This window comes from Trichoderma ghanense, assembly GCF_004382785.1.
Source record: "Trichoderma ghanense strain CCMA-1212 chromosome Unknown scaffold_9, whole genome shotgun sequence".
Lineage (NCBI taxonomy): Eukaryota > Fungi > Ascomycota > Sordariomycetes > Hypocreales > Hypocreaceae > Trichoderma > Trichoderma ghanense.
In genome coordinates, this window is record NW_027395672.1 from 271,952 (window position 1) to 290,477 (window position 18,526).

General features: G+C 53.5%; 8 protein-coding genes across 8 annotated transcripts; 2 read left to right on the forward strand and 6 right to left on the reverse strand.

The window, feature by feature from the left end:
* Positions 1-610: 610 nt before the first annotated feature.
* Positions 611-1,835, reverse strand: CCMA1212_007172 (uncharacterized protein; the record flags this gene model as incomplete). The annotated part of the gene is made up of 3 exons (XM_073704346.1): positions 611-1,202; positions 1,267-1,413; positions 1,504-1,835. The coding sequence occupies 3 exons, from the start codon at positions 1,833-1,835 to the stop codon at positions 611-613; spliced, it is 1,071 nt and encodes a 356-aa protein (XP_073556809.1).
* Positions 1,836-3,796: 1,961 nt separating this feature from the next.
* On the reverse strand, positions 3,797-8,297 carry CCMA1212_007173 (uncharacterized protein; the record flags this gene model as incomplete). The annotated part of the gene is made up of 2 exons (XM_073704347.1): positions 8,121-8,297; positions 3,797-8,063 (listed from the first exon to the last, which is right to left on the reverse strand). Exons 1-2 carry the CDS (start codon positions 8,279-8,281, stop codon positions 3,797-3,799), a joined length of 4,428 nt encoding a protein of 1,475 aa, XP_073556934.1. The 5' UTR covers positions 8,282-8,297.
* A 788-nt stretch (positions 8,298-9,085) lies between these two features.
* CCMA1212_007174 (Ubiquitin-conjugating enzyme E2 N) lies at positions 9,086-9,841 on the forward strand (the record flags this gene model as incomplete). The annotated part of the gene is made up of 4 exons (XM_073704348.1): positions 9,086-9,238; positions 9,300-9,388; positions 9,460-9,591; positions 9,666-9,841. Exons 1-4 carry the CDS (start codon positions 9,186-9,188, stop codon positions 9,839-9,841), a joined length of 450 nt encoding a protein of 149 aa, XP_073556929.1. The 5' UTR covers positions 9,086-9,185.
* A 561-nt stretch (positions 9,842-10,402) lies between these two features.
* On the reverse strand, positions 10,403-11,149 carry CCMA1212_007175 (ATP synthase subunit d; the record flags this gene model as incomplete). The annotated part of the gene is made up of 3 exons (XM_073704349.1): positions 10,403-10,432; positions 10,492-10,974; positions 11,138-11,149. The coding sequence occupies 3 exons, from the start codon at positions 11,147-11,149 to the stop codon at positions 10,403-10,405; spliced, it is 525 nt and encodes a 174-aa protein (XP_073556928.1).
* Positions 11,150-11,658: 509 nt separating this feature from the next.
* On the reverse strand, positions 11,659-12,455 carry CCMA1212_007176 (Nascent polypeptide-associated complex subunit alpha; the record flags this gene model as incomplete). Its single annotated transcript, XM_073704350.1, has 3 exons — positions 11,659-12,004; positions 12,075-12,133; positions 12,207-12,455. 3 exons carry the CDS (start codon positions 12,453-12,455, stop codon positions 11,659-11,661), a joined length of 654 nt encoding a protein of 217 aa, XP_073556931.1.
* Positions 12,456-13,195: 740 nt separating this feature from the next.
* CCMA1212_007177 (60S ribosomal protein L14-A) lies at positions 13,196-13,728 on the reverse strand (the record flags this gene model as incomplete). Its single annotated transcript, XM_073704351.1, has 2 exons — positions 13,196-13,510; positions 13,600-13,728. The coding sequence occupies 2 exons, from the start codon at positions 13,726-13,728 to the stop codon at positions 13,196-13,198; spliced, it is 444 nt and encodes a 147-aa protein (XP_073556930.1).
* Positions 13,729-14,685: 957 nt separating this feature from the next.
* On the reverse strand, positions 14,686-15,197 carry CCMA1212_007178 (uncharacterized protein; the record flags this gene model as incomplete). The annotated part of the gene is made up of 4 exons (XM_073704352.1): positions 14,686-14,787; positions 14,840-14,902; positions 14,956-14,996; positions 15,050-15,197. The coding sequence occupies 4 exons, from the start codon at positions 15,195-15,197 to the stop codon at positions 14,686-14,688; spliced, it is 354 nt and encodes a 117-aa protein (XP_073556927.1).
* Positions 15,198-16,894: 1,697 nt separating this feature from the next.
* CCMA1212_007179 (uncharacterized protein) lies at positions 16,895-18,414 on the forward strand (the record flags this gene model as incomplete). The annotated part of the gene is made up of 2 exons (XM_073704353.1): positions 16,895-18,020; positions 18,094-18,414. The coding sequence occupies exons 1-2, from the start codon at positions 16,995-16,997 to the stop codon at positions 18,412-18,414; spliced, it is 1,347 nt and encodes a 448-aa protein (XP_073556926.1). The 5' UTR covers positions 16,895-16,994.
* Positions 18,415-18,526: the final 112 nt, after the last annotated feature.

Consider the following 18,526-nt stretch of genomic DNA (forward strand, 5'->3'; position numbering starts at 1 on the left):
CAGCGAGGCAACGCTCCCCTGCCCCCATTCTACTGAAGGAAATGCGGTCTATCAGCAGAGAGATAAACGGGCAAAGATGATTGATGGATTGTCAAGAATGGCAGTGTGAAGGTATTTTGATTTCTCTGCATTTTCTCCTACTGTCTACTCTGCTTGTTTTGGTTTTTTCTTGTACGGGACCTTCTTCACGTGTTTGGATTCATGGATGGGAACGAGATTGCTTTACTGGTGGAAAGGAGTTACTACCATCCGATTTGTGGTATTATTGGAGTCATTGGGCAGGCAAAGATCAGACGTGGAAGAAATTGGCAGACTAATAAGCCCTTCGCAGGGACGCAATGTACGAGTTTGATGAGTTTATTTTTCGACAAGGGTGCTGCTTCATGGAGGGATTTCTCCGTTTGTTACATGATATTCGAGCTGTTAAGGAGGCTCAGATGGAATCTGCTGGATTGGATTGTAGGAGCGTTGTGTTTGCAGAATGGAAAGCTAGAGTGATTTGGTATGTCTATGTCTGTCTATGCATGGGAAACAAGTAATAACACAGGATTGGATATCTGTTGCAGTGTCTCGTACTTCTTGCCAGCGTGCCCTCGACACACACCATGTTTCACCTCTTGATCGTATTGAGCAGGGGCTCTTCCTTATCCAATCTCTCCAGATTCTGGAGTATCACGTCTGCTATCCTCTGGAGCAGCTTGGTAGACCGCCAGCTGATGTGTGGGGTGATGAAGACGTTAGGAGCCTTCCACAGCGGATGTCCCTGAGGCAGGGGCTCCGGATCCGTGACATCGAGAGCGGCTCCGCGCAAGAGCCCCTGTTCAAGAGCCTCGATCAGGGCGGGGGTGTCGACGATGGGGCCTCGCGCGACGTTGATGAGGAAGGGCTTCTTCTTCTTGCCGAGGATCTTGAACTGCTCCGCGCCGATGCAGCGTCTGGTCTGGGAGTTCATGGGGAGGCTGAGGACGACGACGTCGAGGTCCTGGCTGAGGAACTCGTTGACGGCTTCCGGGCCGGAGCCGGAGAACCACCGTGCCGGGAGGAGACCGTCTGGGTCGCCGGTGCCGGGGACGGTGTACTCGTGGAGCTTCTTGGACTCCGGGGTCGGTCTGGGGTTGGCGGTCTGGACGTATATCTCCATGCCGAGGGCGCTGGCGAGGCGGGCGACTTGCCGGCCGATGGAACCGTAGCCCATGATGCCCCTATTGCTTCGCGTGAGTTTTTCAAAAGGGGATGCATCGTTGTTCGTTTCGATAAACGACTTACATGCGGAGACCCACGGAGTCGGTGACGTTGCTGTCGAGGGCCCTGGAGCCCTTTATCCATTCCTCGCGTTCTGCTTGCTTTATAAAGGTTTTGAAGTCATGAGTGTGTGTGAGCCAGGCACCAATTGCCCATTCGGCAATCTGAGGTCTAACATTTAGGATATCACGATGTCAGTCCTATATCTCGACACCGCCAAACGAACGCCACATCGACGGGAAGGCAAAGAAAGAAACCCACGGGTGAACTCCGCTGGTGCAGCAAAAGGCCACATCCTTATTCAAGAAGGTCTCGTGCTCGAGCCACGAGTCCCAGCCGGCGGACCCCAGCTGGACGAACCGGACGTTCTTGAGCTTCTCGGCGGGAGGCGGCCGGAACGTCGAGAGGAGAGTGACGCCGTCCCAGACGTCGTCGGGCAGGGTGCTTCCGGGTGCGGTGCCGGGGTCGCCGATGGGGGCGATCTCGAAGTGGACGCGGAGCTGGGGGAAGCGCTTGGCGAGGGTGTCGGGGAAGCTGGCTGGGAGAGGGGAGGGGAAGAGGACGAGGAGCTTGTCTTGTTCTGTGATGGGCATCTTTGGGGGGGAATTGTGCGATGAATGAGGATGGTGGTGATGGTGGAGGAAACTTGGGATGTTATGGAGGGGAGGAGGAGCAGTCGTGTTTCTTATTTTTCTTCTTGATTATGTTTCTTTTTTTTTATTTCCGTGGAGGGAGGTCGGGAGTGTTATGGAGCTGCAGAGGTTCTTGTCAAATCGCGTTATGTATAAGACCTAGTGAACTTTATCGCTCGGGGCGTGCAGGAGGGTGAGACGGGGAGTGAGATGAAAAGGAGGAACGGCAGCTTGAGCGGGAAATGGATATCTGAGATGCGAAATATGGGACTCGTATGAAGCTGGGGGAGGGGGTTGCTCGCATCATTTCATGTGCCCGTTGCATGCTCTCTTCCTATGGGTGGTCTTTTGTTCGGTTTGTGCTGTTAAATCCGATGGCTTGTAGGAGATATATACGAGTAGAGGATATCATGACTGTTCTGTTATGTCCGGGGTTTTTTTTTTTGGGGGGGGGGGGGGGGGTTTGTTGTCATCANCAGCACCGATTGAAGCCACTCCGACTACGAAAACGGTTTGCAAAACGAGCTGGCTTATACACGTATGAAACTTCGTTCAGCCATGGCTCCGAGAGGGGCCTAATTACGGTGAATTATGTATATGGTCTGGCATTGGCTCAAGAGATGAGGCTGCGTAGGTATTTGGCAGCACCAAAAAAAAAAAAAAAAAAAAAAAAAAAAAGCAGAGGTTTAAAAAAACGGTCTCTGCCTTTGCCGAACCAGAGGCCCCCTCCAGGTTGTAAGCGTATTATAAAAATCAGATACAGGCGTATTTGTGTGTATGAATGTGGCGTAAAGTACTCTTACAATACGGGATGAAGGAATCGTCCCCTTGCGGGCATTCTTTTCTCCAAATGGTAAAAAGCGCGACGGAGGATTTTAGATTTTGGAAATGGATGCCTTTGGGAACTAAACAATGCACCGCAGCTCTTGAAGTTGTAGTAGTCAAACCTCGATAGTGAGTCAGATGGCTGGACAGAATATAGAGGTAAATCCCTGGCATGCTTCTTTGTTTCCTTTTTTTTTTCCTCATCTTGTTCTTCACTTGAGTATTTACTCTTGATGCTGTGGTTTTGGGTAAATTGTCGTGGTTGGTATAGATGATCTTGGTATTACTTCCATGCGAGAATGCTAAAAGATGAGCTGCCAAAAGCCGACAAGGTAAGCCCGCCATTCTTCTGTGAGATTTTAAGCCGGAATCCTTTTTTGAGCCTTAAAACTCCCCAAAGTACTTTCTGCTCCCAACATTGCTTATTTGTCCTTATTACTCCGCTCACACTCAGCCCTATCTTTAGTATCGTGTAATCCTTCGATGAAATCATCAAACAGGGCCATCTCATACGTTATATCTTCCTGCAGATTACACGTAATCACGCCCTTGTCCTCTTCCCTAGTCGAACTCACCAGAGTTGCAATCCGTAAGACAACACATGGACCAGCTGCCTTGGAGACAAAAAAGATTACAAATACTGGAACGCGTCTCGATGAATTTACGCCCGGGGCAGGTTAAGGAAAAGTACACTGCTCTATTCTTGTTCTTCTCACCTTGCGCCGGCCCGCGCCGGGGGTTCCGCGGTTTCCGTGTCCGAGATGTAATTCCAGATTGAACTGCAGCAATGACGGCTTGGTTCAGGCTCTTGATGCATTTCATGATGACTGTGCTTTGTCTGGGGATGTGGAGTTGAAAAGATGTTACGATGGGTTCCTTCATTCATCTGAAAACGTGACAGAACCTACTGGACCGGTTCCAAACATCTGGTGGCTTCATCTATATCCTGTATCTGCAGAAGCAGGTATTATAATCCCAGATTGCTACTCCTATCCGTTCCCAAGTATTCAAAGCCCTTGCGGATAGGTAAAGTCGACGGTCTGGATGCGCCGTTTCCAGTGACGCCTTATATCATAGTCCTTTCATCAAGCATTCTCCTAGTTCCCCCTCTTCGCATTACGTCTTTGACTCGAGGCCCTCGACCAAGCCCCCGTTGGCGTCTTGAACCGCACAAAACTCAAGCCAGGCGTCGCCGCTGCACCTTGCGCCCTGCTCGGCACATTTTTGCCAACTCGCTCCCAGTCGCCGTTGCTGCCCCCCTTGTGGTGTTTCTCGTCCTCTTCGTCGCTGCCCTTAACGGCTGATCCCGGCAGCATCATCGGCTTGGGCTGTGACTTCTTCATGGCGCCTTGGAGAGCGGCCCACGACTCCACCTGGCCGTTGGTGGCCTCTTCAACGCAGTTGCACTCGTCTCCCGCAGGACAAAACGTCTCGCCTGCGGCGTGCCACTCGGCAAGGCAGTCCTCGTGGAACGCGCACCCGCAGGACAGACACGGCGGGAAGAGAGCGTCAACAGGCTCCAGGCAGTATACGCAGCGGAGCTGGTTCTGGACACGATGGCACCGGTCGCACGTTCCCACAGCTCCGCCCACTTTGGAGTCGGATGATGTATATCGTAGAGGATCCAGCTGAGTCTCGTGGACGCGGCAGATTCCCGTAATGTCCAAGCCACGGCCCGATGCAGCCAGGACTTGCAGCTGGTCCTTCTTCCCCATGATGATGGGCGACGACCCTGTCTTGACATGGGTTGCATTCCCGCTCGCCCCGTCGTGAAGCGTAAACGAGTCATGAAAGCTTCCCTCTACCCCAGTAAACGGCAGCTCGTCCTTCAAGACGTTGAACTTCATGACTTCCAGCCGGGCGAGGGGCTGCCGCCACATCTGCAGCATCTCCGCGTATGCATATCGGTAGTTGGCATAAATGTGAGCACGACTTGGCTCCAGTAGAGGCTCACTCAGCCAGCCGTCATCGTCGAATATTGTCTGGTCCTCCACGAAGACGGACACCTTCACAGGCACCAGAGACAAGAGGTCATCCCGGCGGAACTCATCGTCCGACACGGAATTCCTACCTTCGCTGGAGTCGCCCACGGGATAGGACGGGCCTGCGCTGGCATACCCGGTACGCGGCGTCAGCGTGTTCAATATCATCTCTGCGGGGCTTGGCTTCTTCCTCAGCTGGTTCGCGGGTGGTGAGTTCGAACTCGCTCCCGTAAAGGATCGCGGGAAGTTTGTCGAGAACGCCGAGCTGAGCCCAGTGCTGACCCTTGAGAGAGGCCGGTTGGAGGGGGATCGCGACAGCACCGTTGACGGAGGCTCGGCATCCGCGGTGAGGGGCCTCGGTTTCGACGGCGGGGTCTCGCCACACGAGAATGAGTTGGTGGCCGGTTCGCCAGCCCACATGATACCATCATCCGAGGCGTGTGAGCCAGCGTAAGGGAGCGGCGTGTGGAGAGTTCCTGGCGTAGTTACGTTTGAGTGCGGTACGCCTCGACCATATATGTTCCACATTGTGGCATCCGTAGGGAAGTAGTCTAGGGAGAAGGATGGTGCCTTCAGGGGAAGCGGTGTTTCTTGGGACGGGAGTTGTGACTCAACGTAGGCGACGCTGTCGTCGGCCGAGGATTCGCTAAAGATGCATGAGAGCATTGCCAGCATCTGGATGTCGGCAATCTTTTCAAAGTAGTTGAAGAGCTCCTGGATAAAGTCCTTGGCCAGCGGGTGTCGGCCCCATTTGACTCTGCCTAACAAAGCGCCATCTCCCTGGGTGATGCCTTGCTCGTTCTCCAGTGCGCGCGTCTTCGACACTACGTCGCGAGCAATGACAAGGATGGAGCTTCGACTCTGGTTGCTGGCCAAGACCTCGAGCGGGATCCCTTTCTTCAAGAGCAGACCCAGATACTGCCAGACATTCATGAGGTCGGTGTATCCATATTTCTCCGCGACGCTTGCGTTATGCTTGCAGACATCTGCTCCATCCCCGAAGATGGCATATTCCTGGGCGAACTCCTTCTTAGAGGGAAGGTCTGGTCGTAGATCGTGAATGGAGATGACGTTCCGGGGCCGCGCGATCCGTCGACGGCTTGCTCCAGTACCCGTGGCAGTGCCTACTCCCGTCCCCGTCCCCGTTCCACCGCCGCTCGATCGGATAGATCGATCCTCACTCCAGGTCTTTCTAAGATGGCGGCTGGAATGATACCACAGGCTCATCTTGTGTATCGACGTAGACTCAGAGTCGTCTGATGACGACGATGTCTCGTCTGTTTCGCCAGAGTCTGACTGATCCTCCGAAGCGGATGCCTCCTCAGTAGTGTACTTGTACCGCGGGGGAGGGTCGTGTGTGAGGCGGCCAAAGCCTGCGAAGAACGGCTCCATCCTGGGGCGGTCCTTATTCACATCCGCACTTGTCTGGTACAGAACCCGTGCCTTTTCCTCCTTTGTCGGGAAGAAGCAGATAAGCCGGCCATCGTGCGAAAACCGAGCGCCACAAGTCAGGGGAGGCGGTGGGATGATGAGACGGGCAGGAGTCGCGATGGCAGTATCCGCATCAGCAGGAGGCAACTCTTGGGACATGGATGCTGACCCTCCCGCCGGGATGTCTTCTTCCTCATCTGTTGAGCTATCGTCGGCCAACCCATCAAGGTCATCATCCAGGTCGCGGACGTTTTTGAAAAAGGTGGTGCTTGATTCGAGATCAACTTCACCCAGCAAGTAGGTGAAAATCACCTCCAGGCAGTTTTGCTTTCTCCGCAGAAACTGCTCGGCCAGCTCGTGTAGCTCACGGTCCAGTCGCTTGCGCGTTTCTTCCGGCATGAACGAGCTCTTCTCGATCATGAACTTCGGTGCTTTGAGCTTGGGATACTCCAGGGGTATATCAATCTTCACCTTGAGGAAGATGGCTTCTCCGTCCTTTCCCCACGGGCCATTAAGCGAGGCAGTCAGACTCAGGTTATCCATATCAATGTTATCCCACTTGACCTTTGGAATCTGGGTGCTGACGCGCAAGAGCTCTTCTTGAATGGTGTCAGGCTCACCCCATTGATCATCAGGGTAGCCGTGGCCCATGACGCCGGAGTCCTTGGACATCAGCCGCCTAGGCCCATCCAGAATACCCTTTCTCTTCGTGATGCTAATCCCCTTCATCCAGCCGATTTGGGCTTGACTCGGATCCAGTCTCTTGCCCGATCCGCTCTTGAGTTTCATCGATGGCCCACGCCACGCTGGCCGCATCTGACGACCAAAAGGCGCAGAAGCTCTTGCGGCCGCTGTGAGGGCGCTTTGCCGGTGGCCTATTCCGCTTGTGGTTGTTCTTGAATCCTTCATTGTACTCGTCCGCTTGTCGAGGCTAGATCCGTCATCAACTGTCCGGAAGGTCTTGTATGTCGCGCCTTTGCGCGTGAGGCTGATGCCGTCCTCGGCCGGGGCCCCTTTTTTGTACCCAACGGCGGCGAAGATACTGGGGTCAATGCAGTGCAGTCTGAGCTCGTTGTCCGTTCCCCAAGATACAAGCTGGAACTCTCGCTCGTCAATGTTGTCTTCTGTGACCCCCCCTCGAGACCTCCACAGAAACTCCTTTGCCTGGTGGCCTCCATGGCCCGGAAAGACAGCAACTGGCTTTTGTGACTTCTCGATAGTCGGATCCTTGGACCACAGGCGGTCATACAGATACAGGTCCCCCGGTTCATTCTGGGGCATCGCAAGGAGGCCATATCCAAAGGGCGTATGGCGGGCTCGCCAGACTGGATACTCGGTGCTAATCACATGTTCCAGTTCGTTGCCGTCATTGCTGTAATCCCAAAACTTTATGCTTTGATCCAGCGAGCAAGTAACAACGCCAGTCGTCTTGGTCCGATTCCAATCCAGGCCATAAATCTTCGACGTATGCGCAGTGATGGACTTGACAGGCTCCGACACTTTGCGCTCATCCCAGATGCGCAACCAACGATCATGCGACGAGGCTAGAATGTGCGGGTCGCGACGGTTATACTTGACCTGCGTGGCGCCGGCAAAGAAGTCGCAAAATGTAAGTACGGGTTGGCGAGGCCGGCGCAGATCCCACCAGTGCACGTAGCCATCGACAGAGCAGGTCGCCAGCAGATCGGGATGATGGGCCGAGAAGTTGACGTCGGTGATGGCACGGGTATGGCCCTGAAGGGAGTGCTCAATTGCGCCAGTGCTCGAATCGTCCCGGAGATTCAAATTCCACACCAGCGCACGGTGGTTTGCTGTCGAAACCACCCAGTAGTCTCGAGCTGAGAATGGGGACCACTGCACGTCGACAACCAGCCATGGCTGGCCAGAGCCTCGAAGACGCCGCGGCGGGCTGTACGGAGAGTCCAGGTCGATGATTGCAAGGCCTTCGGGTCTAGGGACAGCTGTCAGTGACCTGCTTCCGCAGCTGTTGGGCGCGTTCTCAACTCACGACGCCAGAGCAATGTCTCTCCCTGAAGGCGAAATGGTGGCCGAGCCGACGACGCCCTCGACATGGATTGAGCCATCGGCCTCGAAGCTCTCGCTGTCGTACGCCGACTTGATGATCCGGCCCTTCTTGGGCGACTCAGGCAGCTGGTCGAATGCCGGCATCGTGGTCGGTTCTCTGCTGCTGATTGATTGCGTCTCGCATGTCGCGGCTCATCTGCGAGCCCTGGCCGGAGTGACGGTCGTGGTGCTGCCGACAGCTACAAGCAGCTCGCATTATCTATTCGACGTCATATCACAGGCGCGCAATGGACCGTGCCGTTACTCTGTGTGTCCTGGGAGCAAATCCGTCGTGTGAAAGCCGTGAGATGCTGCTGAGACAGTGGTTGAGTTAGGCTGAGTGCGCGCTCTGCTGCTTTGAGAGCTAAGATAAGGTACGAGTAAGGCAAGGTAAGGGCGTTGACACTCCATGTACCCTGCAAGTCACTGCACTAGTCGTTCGAGCTGTGCCGGTACCCGAGCTAGACTTTCACCTTCAGTACCTAGGTACGGTCCCATCAAGGTTGCTGTATCACACGCCATCAGCGATGGAACCGATCCCTCCAGCTGGAGCGACAGGGAGACGCATTGTAATTGCCAAAGTGTGCATAATCAAACATTCAAGCTGTCAAGAAACACCCAGGTATAGAGACAAAGGTATTGGAGGTGATGGGCGGTTTGAGAAGATTTGTACTTACTATTCGAATTCAACAAAAACCCACCATCAAGCAGCCATAAGCTGGAATCTGACTCTGATTCTCTCGCCCTGTATCCGTGGTCACTGTATCGCAAAACAGCCCCTCCACTGCCTGCTGCCTTGCCGGGCCTTTTTTTGTTCAACTGTCGCATGCCCCGCCTCATATTTCTACCACTTCTACCCTGCACAACGCAGCCTTTGCACCGAATCCAACGACGAACCGCGACCTGTGTCGTCAGCAGCAATAGGGCAGCTGGACTAATATCTTTCTTCTATTTCTCCTCTACCGACCCAGAAGCTGCGCTGCTACCATAGCGGCAAGACGACTTCAAGATGGCCCTCCCAAAGCGCATCATCAAGGAAACAGAGCGCCTCATGGCCGAGCCGTGAGCCCCTCCAACATGACGCTCCGACCCGTCCGAATCACTGACCTCTCGCCGTCTACAGAGTCCCTGGCATCAGCGCTGTGCCTCACGAAGATAACCTGCGGTATTTCGATGTCGAGATCCACGGCCCCGCGTCGTCACCATACGAAGGTACATAAAAGCAGTCCTCTAGACCGAATGTCGCAAACAGAAGGCAAAAACGTTCTGACTCGGAATGCAAGGCGGCATTTTCAAGCTCGAGCTCTTCCTCCCAGACGACTACCCCATGACTCCGCCCAAGATTCGATTCCTCACCAAGATCTTCCACCCCAACGTTGACAAGCTGGGTCGCATTTGCCTGGACGTGTTGAAGAGTAGGTTTGCCGAAGCTGCGAGCTCGTTGGAGCCGACCTTTTCCGACAAAAGTATGACTTACACGAGCCTTCAGACAACTGGTCGCCTGCGCTGCAGATTCGGACGATTCTGCTCTCTATCCAGGCCCTCCTCGGCGCTCCCAACCCCGACGACCCCCTCGCTCCCGATGTCGCCAAGAGCTGGAAGGAGGACGAGGCGGCGGCCATCGCAACGGCGAGGGAGTGGACACAGAAGTACGCAAAGCCATAGACGTAGAGGCAAGACGGAGAAATCAGAAAAGTAAAGACAAGACTTATACGCATATATCCCCAAAGACTTGCGATAACAGGGTCCTCGGGGGTATGGAGCATTCTTATGGTAGGAGTTGAGAGATTTTCCCTTTTCCCATTCAGTTCATGTTTCTTTCATTGGCTCGGTTTCACTTTATGTTCTAGAAGGCTCAAGTTTGTTTCGGGATGAGCAACGATACTATTGCTGGCAGCGGTTTTAGATAGTATGCCTGGTCTTGGCAGGCATATCCGCTACTGGGTCAATACATCATCACATCGCATGTGCCGTCAAAAGTTTCTCTATTATGCTTTCATCATCTCATACTGTTATGCGCTCCCCCTTTTCTGATACTAATTTCGCATCAAGGCATGCATCTGAGTATTTCTTTTTCTTTTTTTTTCCCTTGTGCACAAGTACATGGAGAGACGTAGGATATGGAGAATCAGCAGAGTCTTGATGCCCCTGCCCCGAGTTCTTGTATCTACAATGCTACAGTACACAAAGGGATGTCGAAAGGGGTGTAGTATAAAACAAAACTTCTTAGACCATGGCAAGGTCGCCAAACTTCTCCTGCACGGGGTATTAGCGCTGCATGCCATCAAACCGTCCAGAAAGGCAACAACACATACCTTGTATCCGGGCACCATCCATCTGCCCTTGGACACCAGCTCGGCGGTCTTCTCGTCGATGGACTTTTCGGCGGCGGCAACCTCGTCGACGGTGAGCTCCTCGAACGGCCGGGCCTCCTCGATGTTCTTGAGCGTGGCAGCCAGGTCCTTGAGCTCGAGGTCGACGGCCTGCTTGGTGGCCTCTGCGTTCTTGACGGCCTCGACCTCGAAGGCCTCGATGGCCTTGATCTGGCGGGTGACGTCGTAAGTGGTGGGCTTGAAGGCCTTGAAGCGCTTCTCGATCTCGTCGACGACGGCCTGGTTCTTGAGGACGGAGCGGTAGTGGGCGAAGTCGACGGCGGTGGGCTGCTCGGAGAGCTGCTGGACCTTGCGGCGGGCGTCCTCGTTGCGCTTCTTGAAGGCCTGCAGTGAGGCGACGGTCTGGCCGCGGAGGCCCAGGGACTGGGAGACCTTGACCCAGTCGAGCTTGAGAGCTGCGCTTCGCTGTTCGGAGAGAGAATCAAAATTAGCTCATGAACCGCCGGAGACTGTGATGATGGACGGGGTTTTGCGCAACGGGGATGCTGGTTCGGCCACCGACTGCCGACGTCCGCCGTTCCGTGGTCGATGATCAAGGCATTATGCGCCAATTGAGGAGCAGACTAACCGTGGCCGCCATTTTGAGATGTGTTGTGAGGTCTCGTTGGAGATCGGACTGCGAGATCTTTTACTGGAGGTTGATTGACTTTGCCGAACTTGCCCAGCCTGGGGCGCCGCTTGCACCAATTCGAGTCACGTGGATTAGCGCATGACTCTCTTTAACCCAGTGCGAGCTTGAAGCCGGTGCACCCCATTGACCCCTCCTGGAGCGATACTCAAGCTTGGAGAAGCTCACAGGTTGTTTCATTGGGCGCATGCACGCAATAAAGCTCACGACAGCACGGGCACGGCAAGCTTACGCCATTGCGCACGAAGTAGCTCTCAAGAACACCCGGTAAAGCTGATGACACGAGTGCCGTGAATTTCTATCATGAGTAGGTAGCTCAGCGGAAGCATGTTCGTCATGAAGTCATTTGGTTCATGGACAACGAGTAAAGCTCTTGGATGAACAATAATACAAAGCCCTACGCGCATATGCCTGCGCAGACTAATGAGATAATTTCAAGCACCCTGCCTATACACCCCGCCTTAGATACTCAAAGCCATGATGGAGTTGACAATGTCGTTGTCGTTCTCTTTCAGTGCTTTTACCGCCTTCTTACGGCTGACGTTGGCCTGGGTCATGACGAGCTCAATGTCCTTATCCTCCAAGCCCTCGGCGTCGACCTCCTCACCGTCGTCCTCTTCTTCCTCTTCCTTCTTGGCCTCGGCAGACTCGCCCTCCTTGCCGTGGTCGTGGTCGTGGTCATGGTCGTGGTCGTGATCGTGGTTGTGGCCGGCGTGCTCAGCCTCGGCGTTGGCCTGGGCGAGCTGGGCGGCAGCAGCCTGCTGAGCGGTGGCGTTGATGTCCTCGATCTTGGCCTCACCAAAGACGCTGGACGATTGATGTTAGATATCACATGACGCTTTATCCAAAGAAGGGGGGGCTGCTGGATCTCGCTCACATGTAGGTGTTGCTGTTGGGGGACTTGTAGACTTCGGGGTTGTTGATGACAAAGAGGATCTGTGCATATCCGTTTTAGCTTCCGCTTCCGCTTCCCGCTCAGGGCGCATCGCCTCTCGGTCTCGAAACTCACGTTCTTGGGGCGGCGGAGAGTGACACGGGTGATGCCAGGGACGCGGACGAGGTTGCCCTTCTCGAGCAGAGCCTTGCGGGCCTTCTTCTCGTAGCGAGAGTGGACTACGGCGGTAGAGCCGGCGGGGAGGGAGCCGTCGCCGAGCTCCTCAGCATCGGACTCGTCGCTGGACTCATCGTGCTGCTCCTCGACCGTGGGCTTGGTCTTGGTCTCGTCGTCGGGAAGCTCTTCAACTCGGGGGTTGGCCATTTTGAACTGTGGTGGGGGATAACGCTGTTAGCCTTGTGTCCCCCTCTCTGGTTTTGCCGCACGAAAATATTCTTCCCTCGATGGAAATGAGATGCACGTCGTCCTGGTGGCTGCACGCGGCGATTTCGACAGGGAGAAAGAGGAGACTTCAGCAATTCGACACTCACTTTTTATGCGATTAATCTGGAGATTGATCTATTGTCGTTAACTCAACGTGACACTGCGCAAGGCCGATTTGTGTTGGAGTTTGAGCTGCGAATTTCTAGGGCTTTGGGTGGATGACGCCGGCTAACCCAAATTAGGTAATCAGCGGCCTTTTGGTCGCAACTGAAGTTGGCAGCCAGCAGAAACTTGTTCTGGGTAGGAGGTGAAAGAGACGCTCAAAACCGGTACAAGTCGCATAGAGAATCAGGAGGTTGAATATAGAGGAATTAAGTAGTAGTTTCTTGCTTTACTTGCAATTCATAGGTATTCTTTTTTTCCATCTACACGAAATCACAGTGATCCACGAGAATCCTCCCTGTAAGCTTTGAATTCATTTTGTCTGAGATTCCGTATTGACGCCGTTCATCATAAACGATGAGATGTGACAACATACAGCCCTTCCAGAACGGGAGCAAAAATGAATCCAGCAGAACTTTTGCTGCTGTTGATTGTGTTTCCTGCCCAAGCCCGTGTCCCTCTTTCTAATACCATCCATTCAACCTCCCCCCATGACTCCAGAGCCGACAACCGTTAATTTATGCGGAGGCCTTGATCTTGGCCAGAGCCTTGCGCTCCTCGAATCGTCGCTGCTTCTTGAGGCGGAGGACCTTGAAGCGGTCGAAGTCGGTCAGGGCCTTCCTCCGCGCAATCTGCTCGCGCTTCTTGGCCCAGTTGCTGTTCTGCCACTTGGCGTCGATCTCAGCCTTCTCCCAGGCCTTGGCCAGGGCGGTGTGTCGGGAGCCCCGGTTCAGGTTCTCGATGACGAACTGGGAGAGGAGAGCCTTGCTGAGGTGCAGGGCTTGTCGGGGAACCTTGAGCTTGGGGTCTGAGGAAGGGCCCTCGACGAGAACCTAGAATGTCATCGCATTAGCCATCCGGGTCTGCAAGCCTTCGCGCGATCCCCCCCCCTCCAGCGGAGGACAGTCCATCAAAAACGTACTCGCTTGTGGTCGATGATCTCGACGATGGCAGCCAGGCGGCCGTTGTAGGGGTGGTCGCCGTTGATCAGCACGACACGGCCGACCTCAACGAGGCGCCAGTTGGATCCCTCAATCGATGCTTCGCCCATTGTGACGGTGTCTAGTAATCGGAGGCGGTGTTAGTCGGATGCGATCGTTCGAGTAGAGTCGCAGTTCATTCGGGGGTTGAATGAAGTGGAGGAAGACGCGTGTATCATACCAGATGTCGACGATTATCTGCCGTTCGGGTGGATGTTCTCTGGAGCAGCGTTCACCTGGAAGCCTCCAATGACTTTTTTGAGGGCTCGGCTATCTGAGAGTGTGCGGGCTGAAAATACCCGTTTGCCCTAATGCTTGAAACTTTCGGATTTTCTGTTTTGCCTTGCTGACTACGCCACTTGTGCCGGCGATTGCGCACGGACCAATCGCCGCTCCCTTATCTTCACCCGACATTGAGCTGAAATTTTCAAGCTTCTTGTTGATCACCGTCTGCTGCACCTTTCGAGGTCGAGAAAATGCAGAATTCCAAGCAGGAATCTGTGTGATATTTCCTGCGCGTTCAAGGTAAGAATGCAATTCCCTTTCTCCCTTACACATTGGTTTTATGATGAAGTAATTTGCGGTTGATCACATGCGGTGGCGCCCTCGCCGGGGTTGCTATACCAAATGAATAAATGAGAAACATTTTCTTACATATTCTGAACCTTTGCCATTCATCACGACTTGTCTGTTATTCTTTATCGACTTGGGCCTCGGCTAATCAGACTTCAGGTACTATTTCCGATCATAGATGAGATAGCCTTCCATATAATTCAATCCAGTTTATCAAATATCGAGCTTGTCCTATGCCTTGCCGACTGTGATATCTGTGTTCCTTCAAGCCAAGCTATTTCCATGTGTGTTATCATCGGCGTTGGAATTCCGTCCATCGGTGTTGGCCTGTTCATGCTGGGAAGCACCGCCTAGTCTAGGGACATCGCTTGCATAGTATGCTTGGTGAGGTCATTCTGTTGTTTAATTTCCAACTCCAGGTTACTACTATTATACAGAATCGAGCGCGTCCGATATTATTTGGCCTTGTTTTTCTGCTTGATACGTTCCTCATCATCTGCCATTAGCTCAGCATCGATCTGGGCGCCCTTGGATGGCTCATTGCCGTGCATCTTGGCCTAATCTTTGTGTCAGCCAATGTCTCAGCAGTTCATGGTAGCAAGTACTGACTGGTAGTGTAGGATCCTTATGCAGCCGGGCCGTGTCGAGGTCATCTTCAGGCTCTACTCTCCGCTTCAAATAGTTAGCTTGCATCTTCCACACAGACCAAAGATCTAGCAGCATACCTCCTCTGCAGCCAACCTGTTTGCAATGGACCGTTGATCCTCTAGAGTTTCGTCAGCATATGAATGCCAGGACAGCCGTGGGAGTGATAGTTACTTGAATCGTTTGATTTGTGCGCATTGCGCTGGCCCTCGTCGTACCGCTGAGCCTTTTCGAGCTCAGACTGCGGGACGGTTCTCTGATCATCGGACTCGTAGATGTTGCGTGCGCCAACGTTGGATCTTCCGCTTCCGTGTCCCGACATGGTTGCTGCTTGTTGAATTGGATCGTTATAAATTCGTGAACTTGTTGATTTGGATTGATATGCTTGGAATGATAATATTGTTGAGTCTGGAAGCTCAGTTTATTTGACAGGTGCTGCGTCTGACATCTTTATGTCTGGCAGAGCTGGTAGTGATGATCTCCACATATTGACTTCATCGTACGTCATGGTTAGTGAACCTCGCAAACGGACGTGGAAAACGGTGTGCAAGTTGTCCAACGTCATAGACCAACGGAGCTGGGCGACAGATCATGAAATAATGATGGAATTGGTGGCGTTGATGTACCGTAAGGTTGTTGCGATCCCAGTAACTTGGAACGACTCCAAGCGAACGCCACGCTTGAATCCTGCATGGCACACGAGTTTTCACCAACCCCGCGAAAGAACAACGTCGAAGTTCGGATCCGACTGTGGCAAGGGGAAAAGGGTCCCCTGCAAGCTTCCACAGTCAAAGTCAATTGTGAACAGCCTACCTTACGCATTTTAAGGTACATAGTATAGTATTCACACCATGGCTGTGGTGACCTCGACTACCCTGCACGCGAATCGGATTCGGACGTTGCAGCTATCGAGCCGTCTTTGGATGCTGCCGTATTCAATTCTTCACGCCTGACAACGCCTTACAGAGGAATTCGGCATTGTTCATTCCCTGCCTTTTATTTCATTGCTGGAGAATGTGACCCCCTGCAGTTTCCTACATGTACCAGCAATTGGGATACCTTTTCGCCATTGGATCGAAATTGTGATGGTTGGTTGCAGGTAAACATGCAGGAGCGCTAGTGGCCCATGTTTGCCCCTTTTGAGCCACAACTGGGCGCCTGGAAGCGAAGGAACTGTAGTTGACGGTCTCTTGGCTGCAGAATCAGGGGATTCGCCGTAGGATTCCAGACTATCCTTAGAAGGCTGGCGAACCGCCTCCTGGAATATTGGCGATCGTCACACTGCCGCGATCAACCTCGACGTCAACGGCACAGCAAATCAGGGAGGCCCAGATAGGATTGACACCTGGTGAGAAACTGCCCGGGCAACAATGCAGAATCCTTCCTTGGTATGTCAATTGACATGTAATTATCATCTGTCCAGCTTGACAACATGAGCCCCGACTTCTGCTTCGACCACAGATGGTTCCCCGTACCTGTACATACCTTACCTGACCGCAACATCGTCAAACCTGTCGAGATCCACTATTAAGGGACCAAGTTGATCTGCTAAGGCACTTTTAGCGGTAGCAGCATTCTGAAGCTGCCGAATCCAAGCACGAGTAGCCATGCATGCATGTATGTGCCTGGATCTATAGCCTCCTTTTCTGCGGCGGCAGCGGAAGTGCCGAGCCGGGAAGCACTTTTGCGAGATCATGTACAAGTATACCTGGCCACGCAAACATCTGCAAAGACGCCGAAAACGAAGCAGAGCCGCGAATAGCCTCCAATTGAAGTCACGATTCAAGCCAATGAATTGCGAAGCAGAGCGATGAACAAGTACTGTAGATAATACAAGATGGGGTTACAGGGCTAAGCAGGCCTCAAAAGCTCGACAGCGTGAAGAACTGGAGACTTCGTCCATCCCAAAATGCGGAGCCCCCATGCAATCTCGCAGGTGGATGCGCTGGCAGGGCAGGTCCGAAGCAAGCGGTTGAGCCATAATTATTAGGGGGGATTTGACTTTTCTCGCCATGGTTCGATTTGTTTATAACGGCAGTGGCTGCGCCGGTCCAAGGAAGCGTCTGTTCTGCGTTGATGCTTTCGAGCTGGTACATGTAAGCGGCGTTATCACCTCACCATGACGAGCGCCCTGGTCTACGACCGCGGCCTGACCCGCGCAGACTACATTGTGCTGAAAACGCTCGAGGACGACATTGCCAGGAGACGAGATGGCCGTTCAGAGCCGCAACAAGCTGGTGATGCCAAAGTCGACGGAGATTGGCACGACGTCTCGGCAGAGACTGATGATGAGTCGCGCCAGGGGGAACCGGCGGTTGACGCTGCTGCCAAGGACATCGCCCTCCTCAAGTCCATGAGAACCCCCGGAGATGCTCACTTTGAGCCTACCATAGTTGTGTCCATCGACGACCTCCCTAGCCGTCTTCCCAAGTCGGTCAATAACCTTGTGCTGCAGCCCTTCATCAGCTGGGCCCGGAAAACAGCCCGGCACGAGACGGACGTGGTGATGATTGTACATCTGATACTGTATTTCACAACTTCAGTGCCAAGTGCGATTCTGCTGTTCCGGAACTTCAATCTCGTCCACGGAATTCTCCATGCCGTCATGCAAGTGTACTATGTCGGCACCTACACTCTCATGATGCACCAGCACATCCACCAGCGGGGGATCCTGTCAAAGAAGTACTCTGTTTTTGACAAGCTGTTCCCATACATCACGGATCCGTTGATGGGACACACGTGGAACTCGTACTTTTACCACCACGTCAAGCATCACCACATCGAGGGCAACGGCCCGGACGACTTGTCCTCCACGATCCGCTACCAGCGAGACGACATCCTGCACTTTCTGCACTATGTGGGACGCTTCTTCTGCCTCGTCTGGCTGGATCTCCCGCTGTACTTTTTCCGAAAGGGACGTTGGGGGCTGGCTCTGCGTGCGGCAGGATGGGAGTTTGGAACCTACTTCTTCTACTACGCCATGGCGACCTTTGTGAACAGGAAAGCGACCATTTTCGTGTACATCATCCCTTTTCTGCTGCTTCGACTGGGATTGATGGCGGGCAACTGGGGTCAGCATGCTTTGGTTGATCCCGATGAACCAGACTCGGACTATCGATCAAGCATCACCTTGGTAGATGTTGCCGTGAGTACACACCTATATAACTGACATACTTGCTTGCCATGACTGCTGGATAGAAGCTAACCTTAGCCTGCAGAGCAATCGATTCTGCTTCAATGATGGCTATCACACCTCCCACCATCTGAACCCGCTCAGGCATTGGCGCGAGCATCCCGTCTCTTTCTTGGAGCAGCGGAAAACGTACGGCAAAGAGGGAGCAATCTTGTTTCACAACATTGACTTCCTCATGATCACCTTTCGACTGCTGGCCAAGGATTACGAGCATCTCGCCAAGTGCATGGTGCCGCTTGGAGCGCAGGCGGATCTCACCATGGAGGGACGAGTTGAGCTTTTGAAGCGTTTGACGCGCAAGTTCTCCGAGGAGGATATTCGGAAGAAGTTTAAGAAGCAGGCTTAAAGCTCCACATCTTCTTGGTGGCGGTTAGGAGGTCTGACTGATTCCAGTCTTACGGCCGTGAATCCGCTGAGAGGTTGGCTGGTGAAGAAGCGATTACGTGCTTTATCAAAGA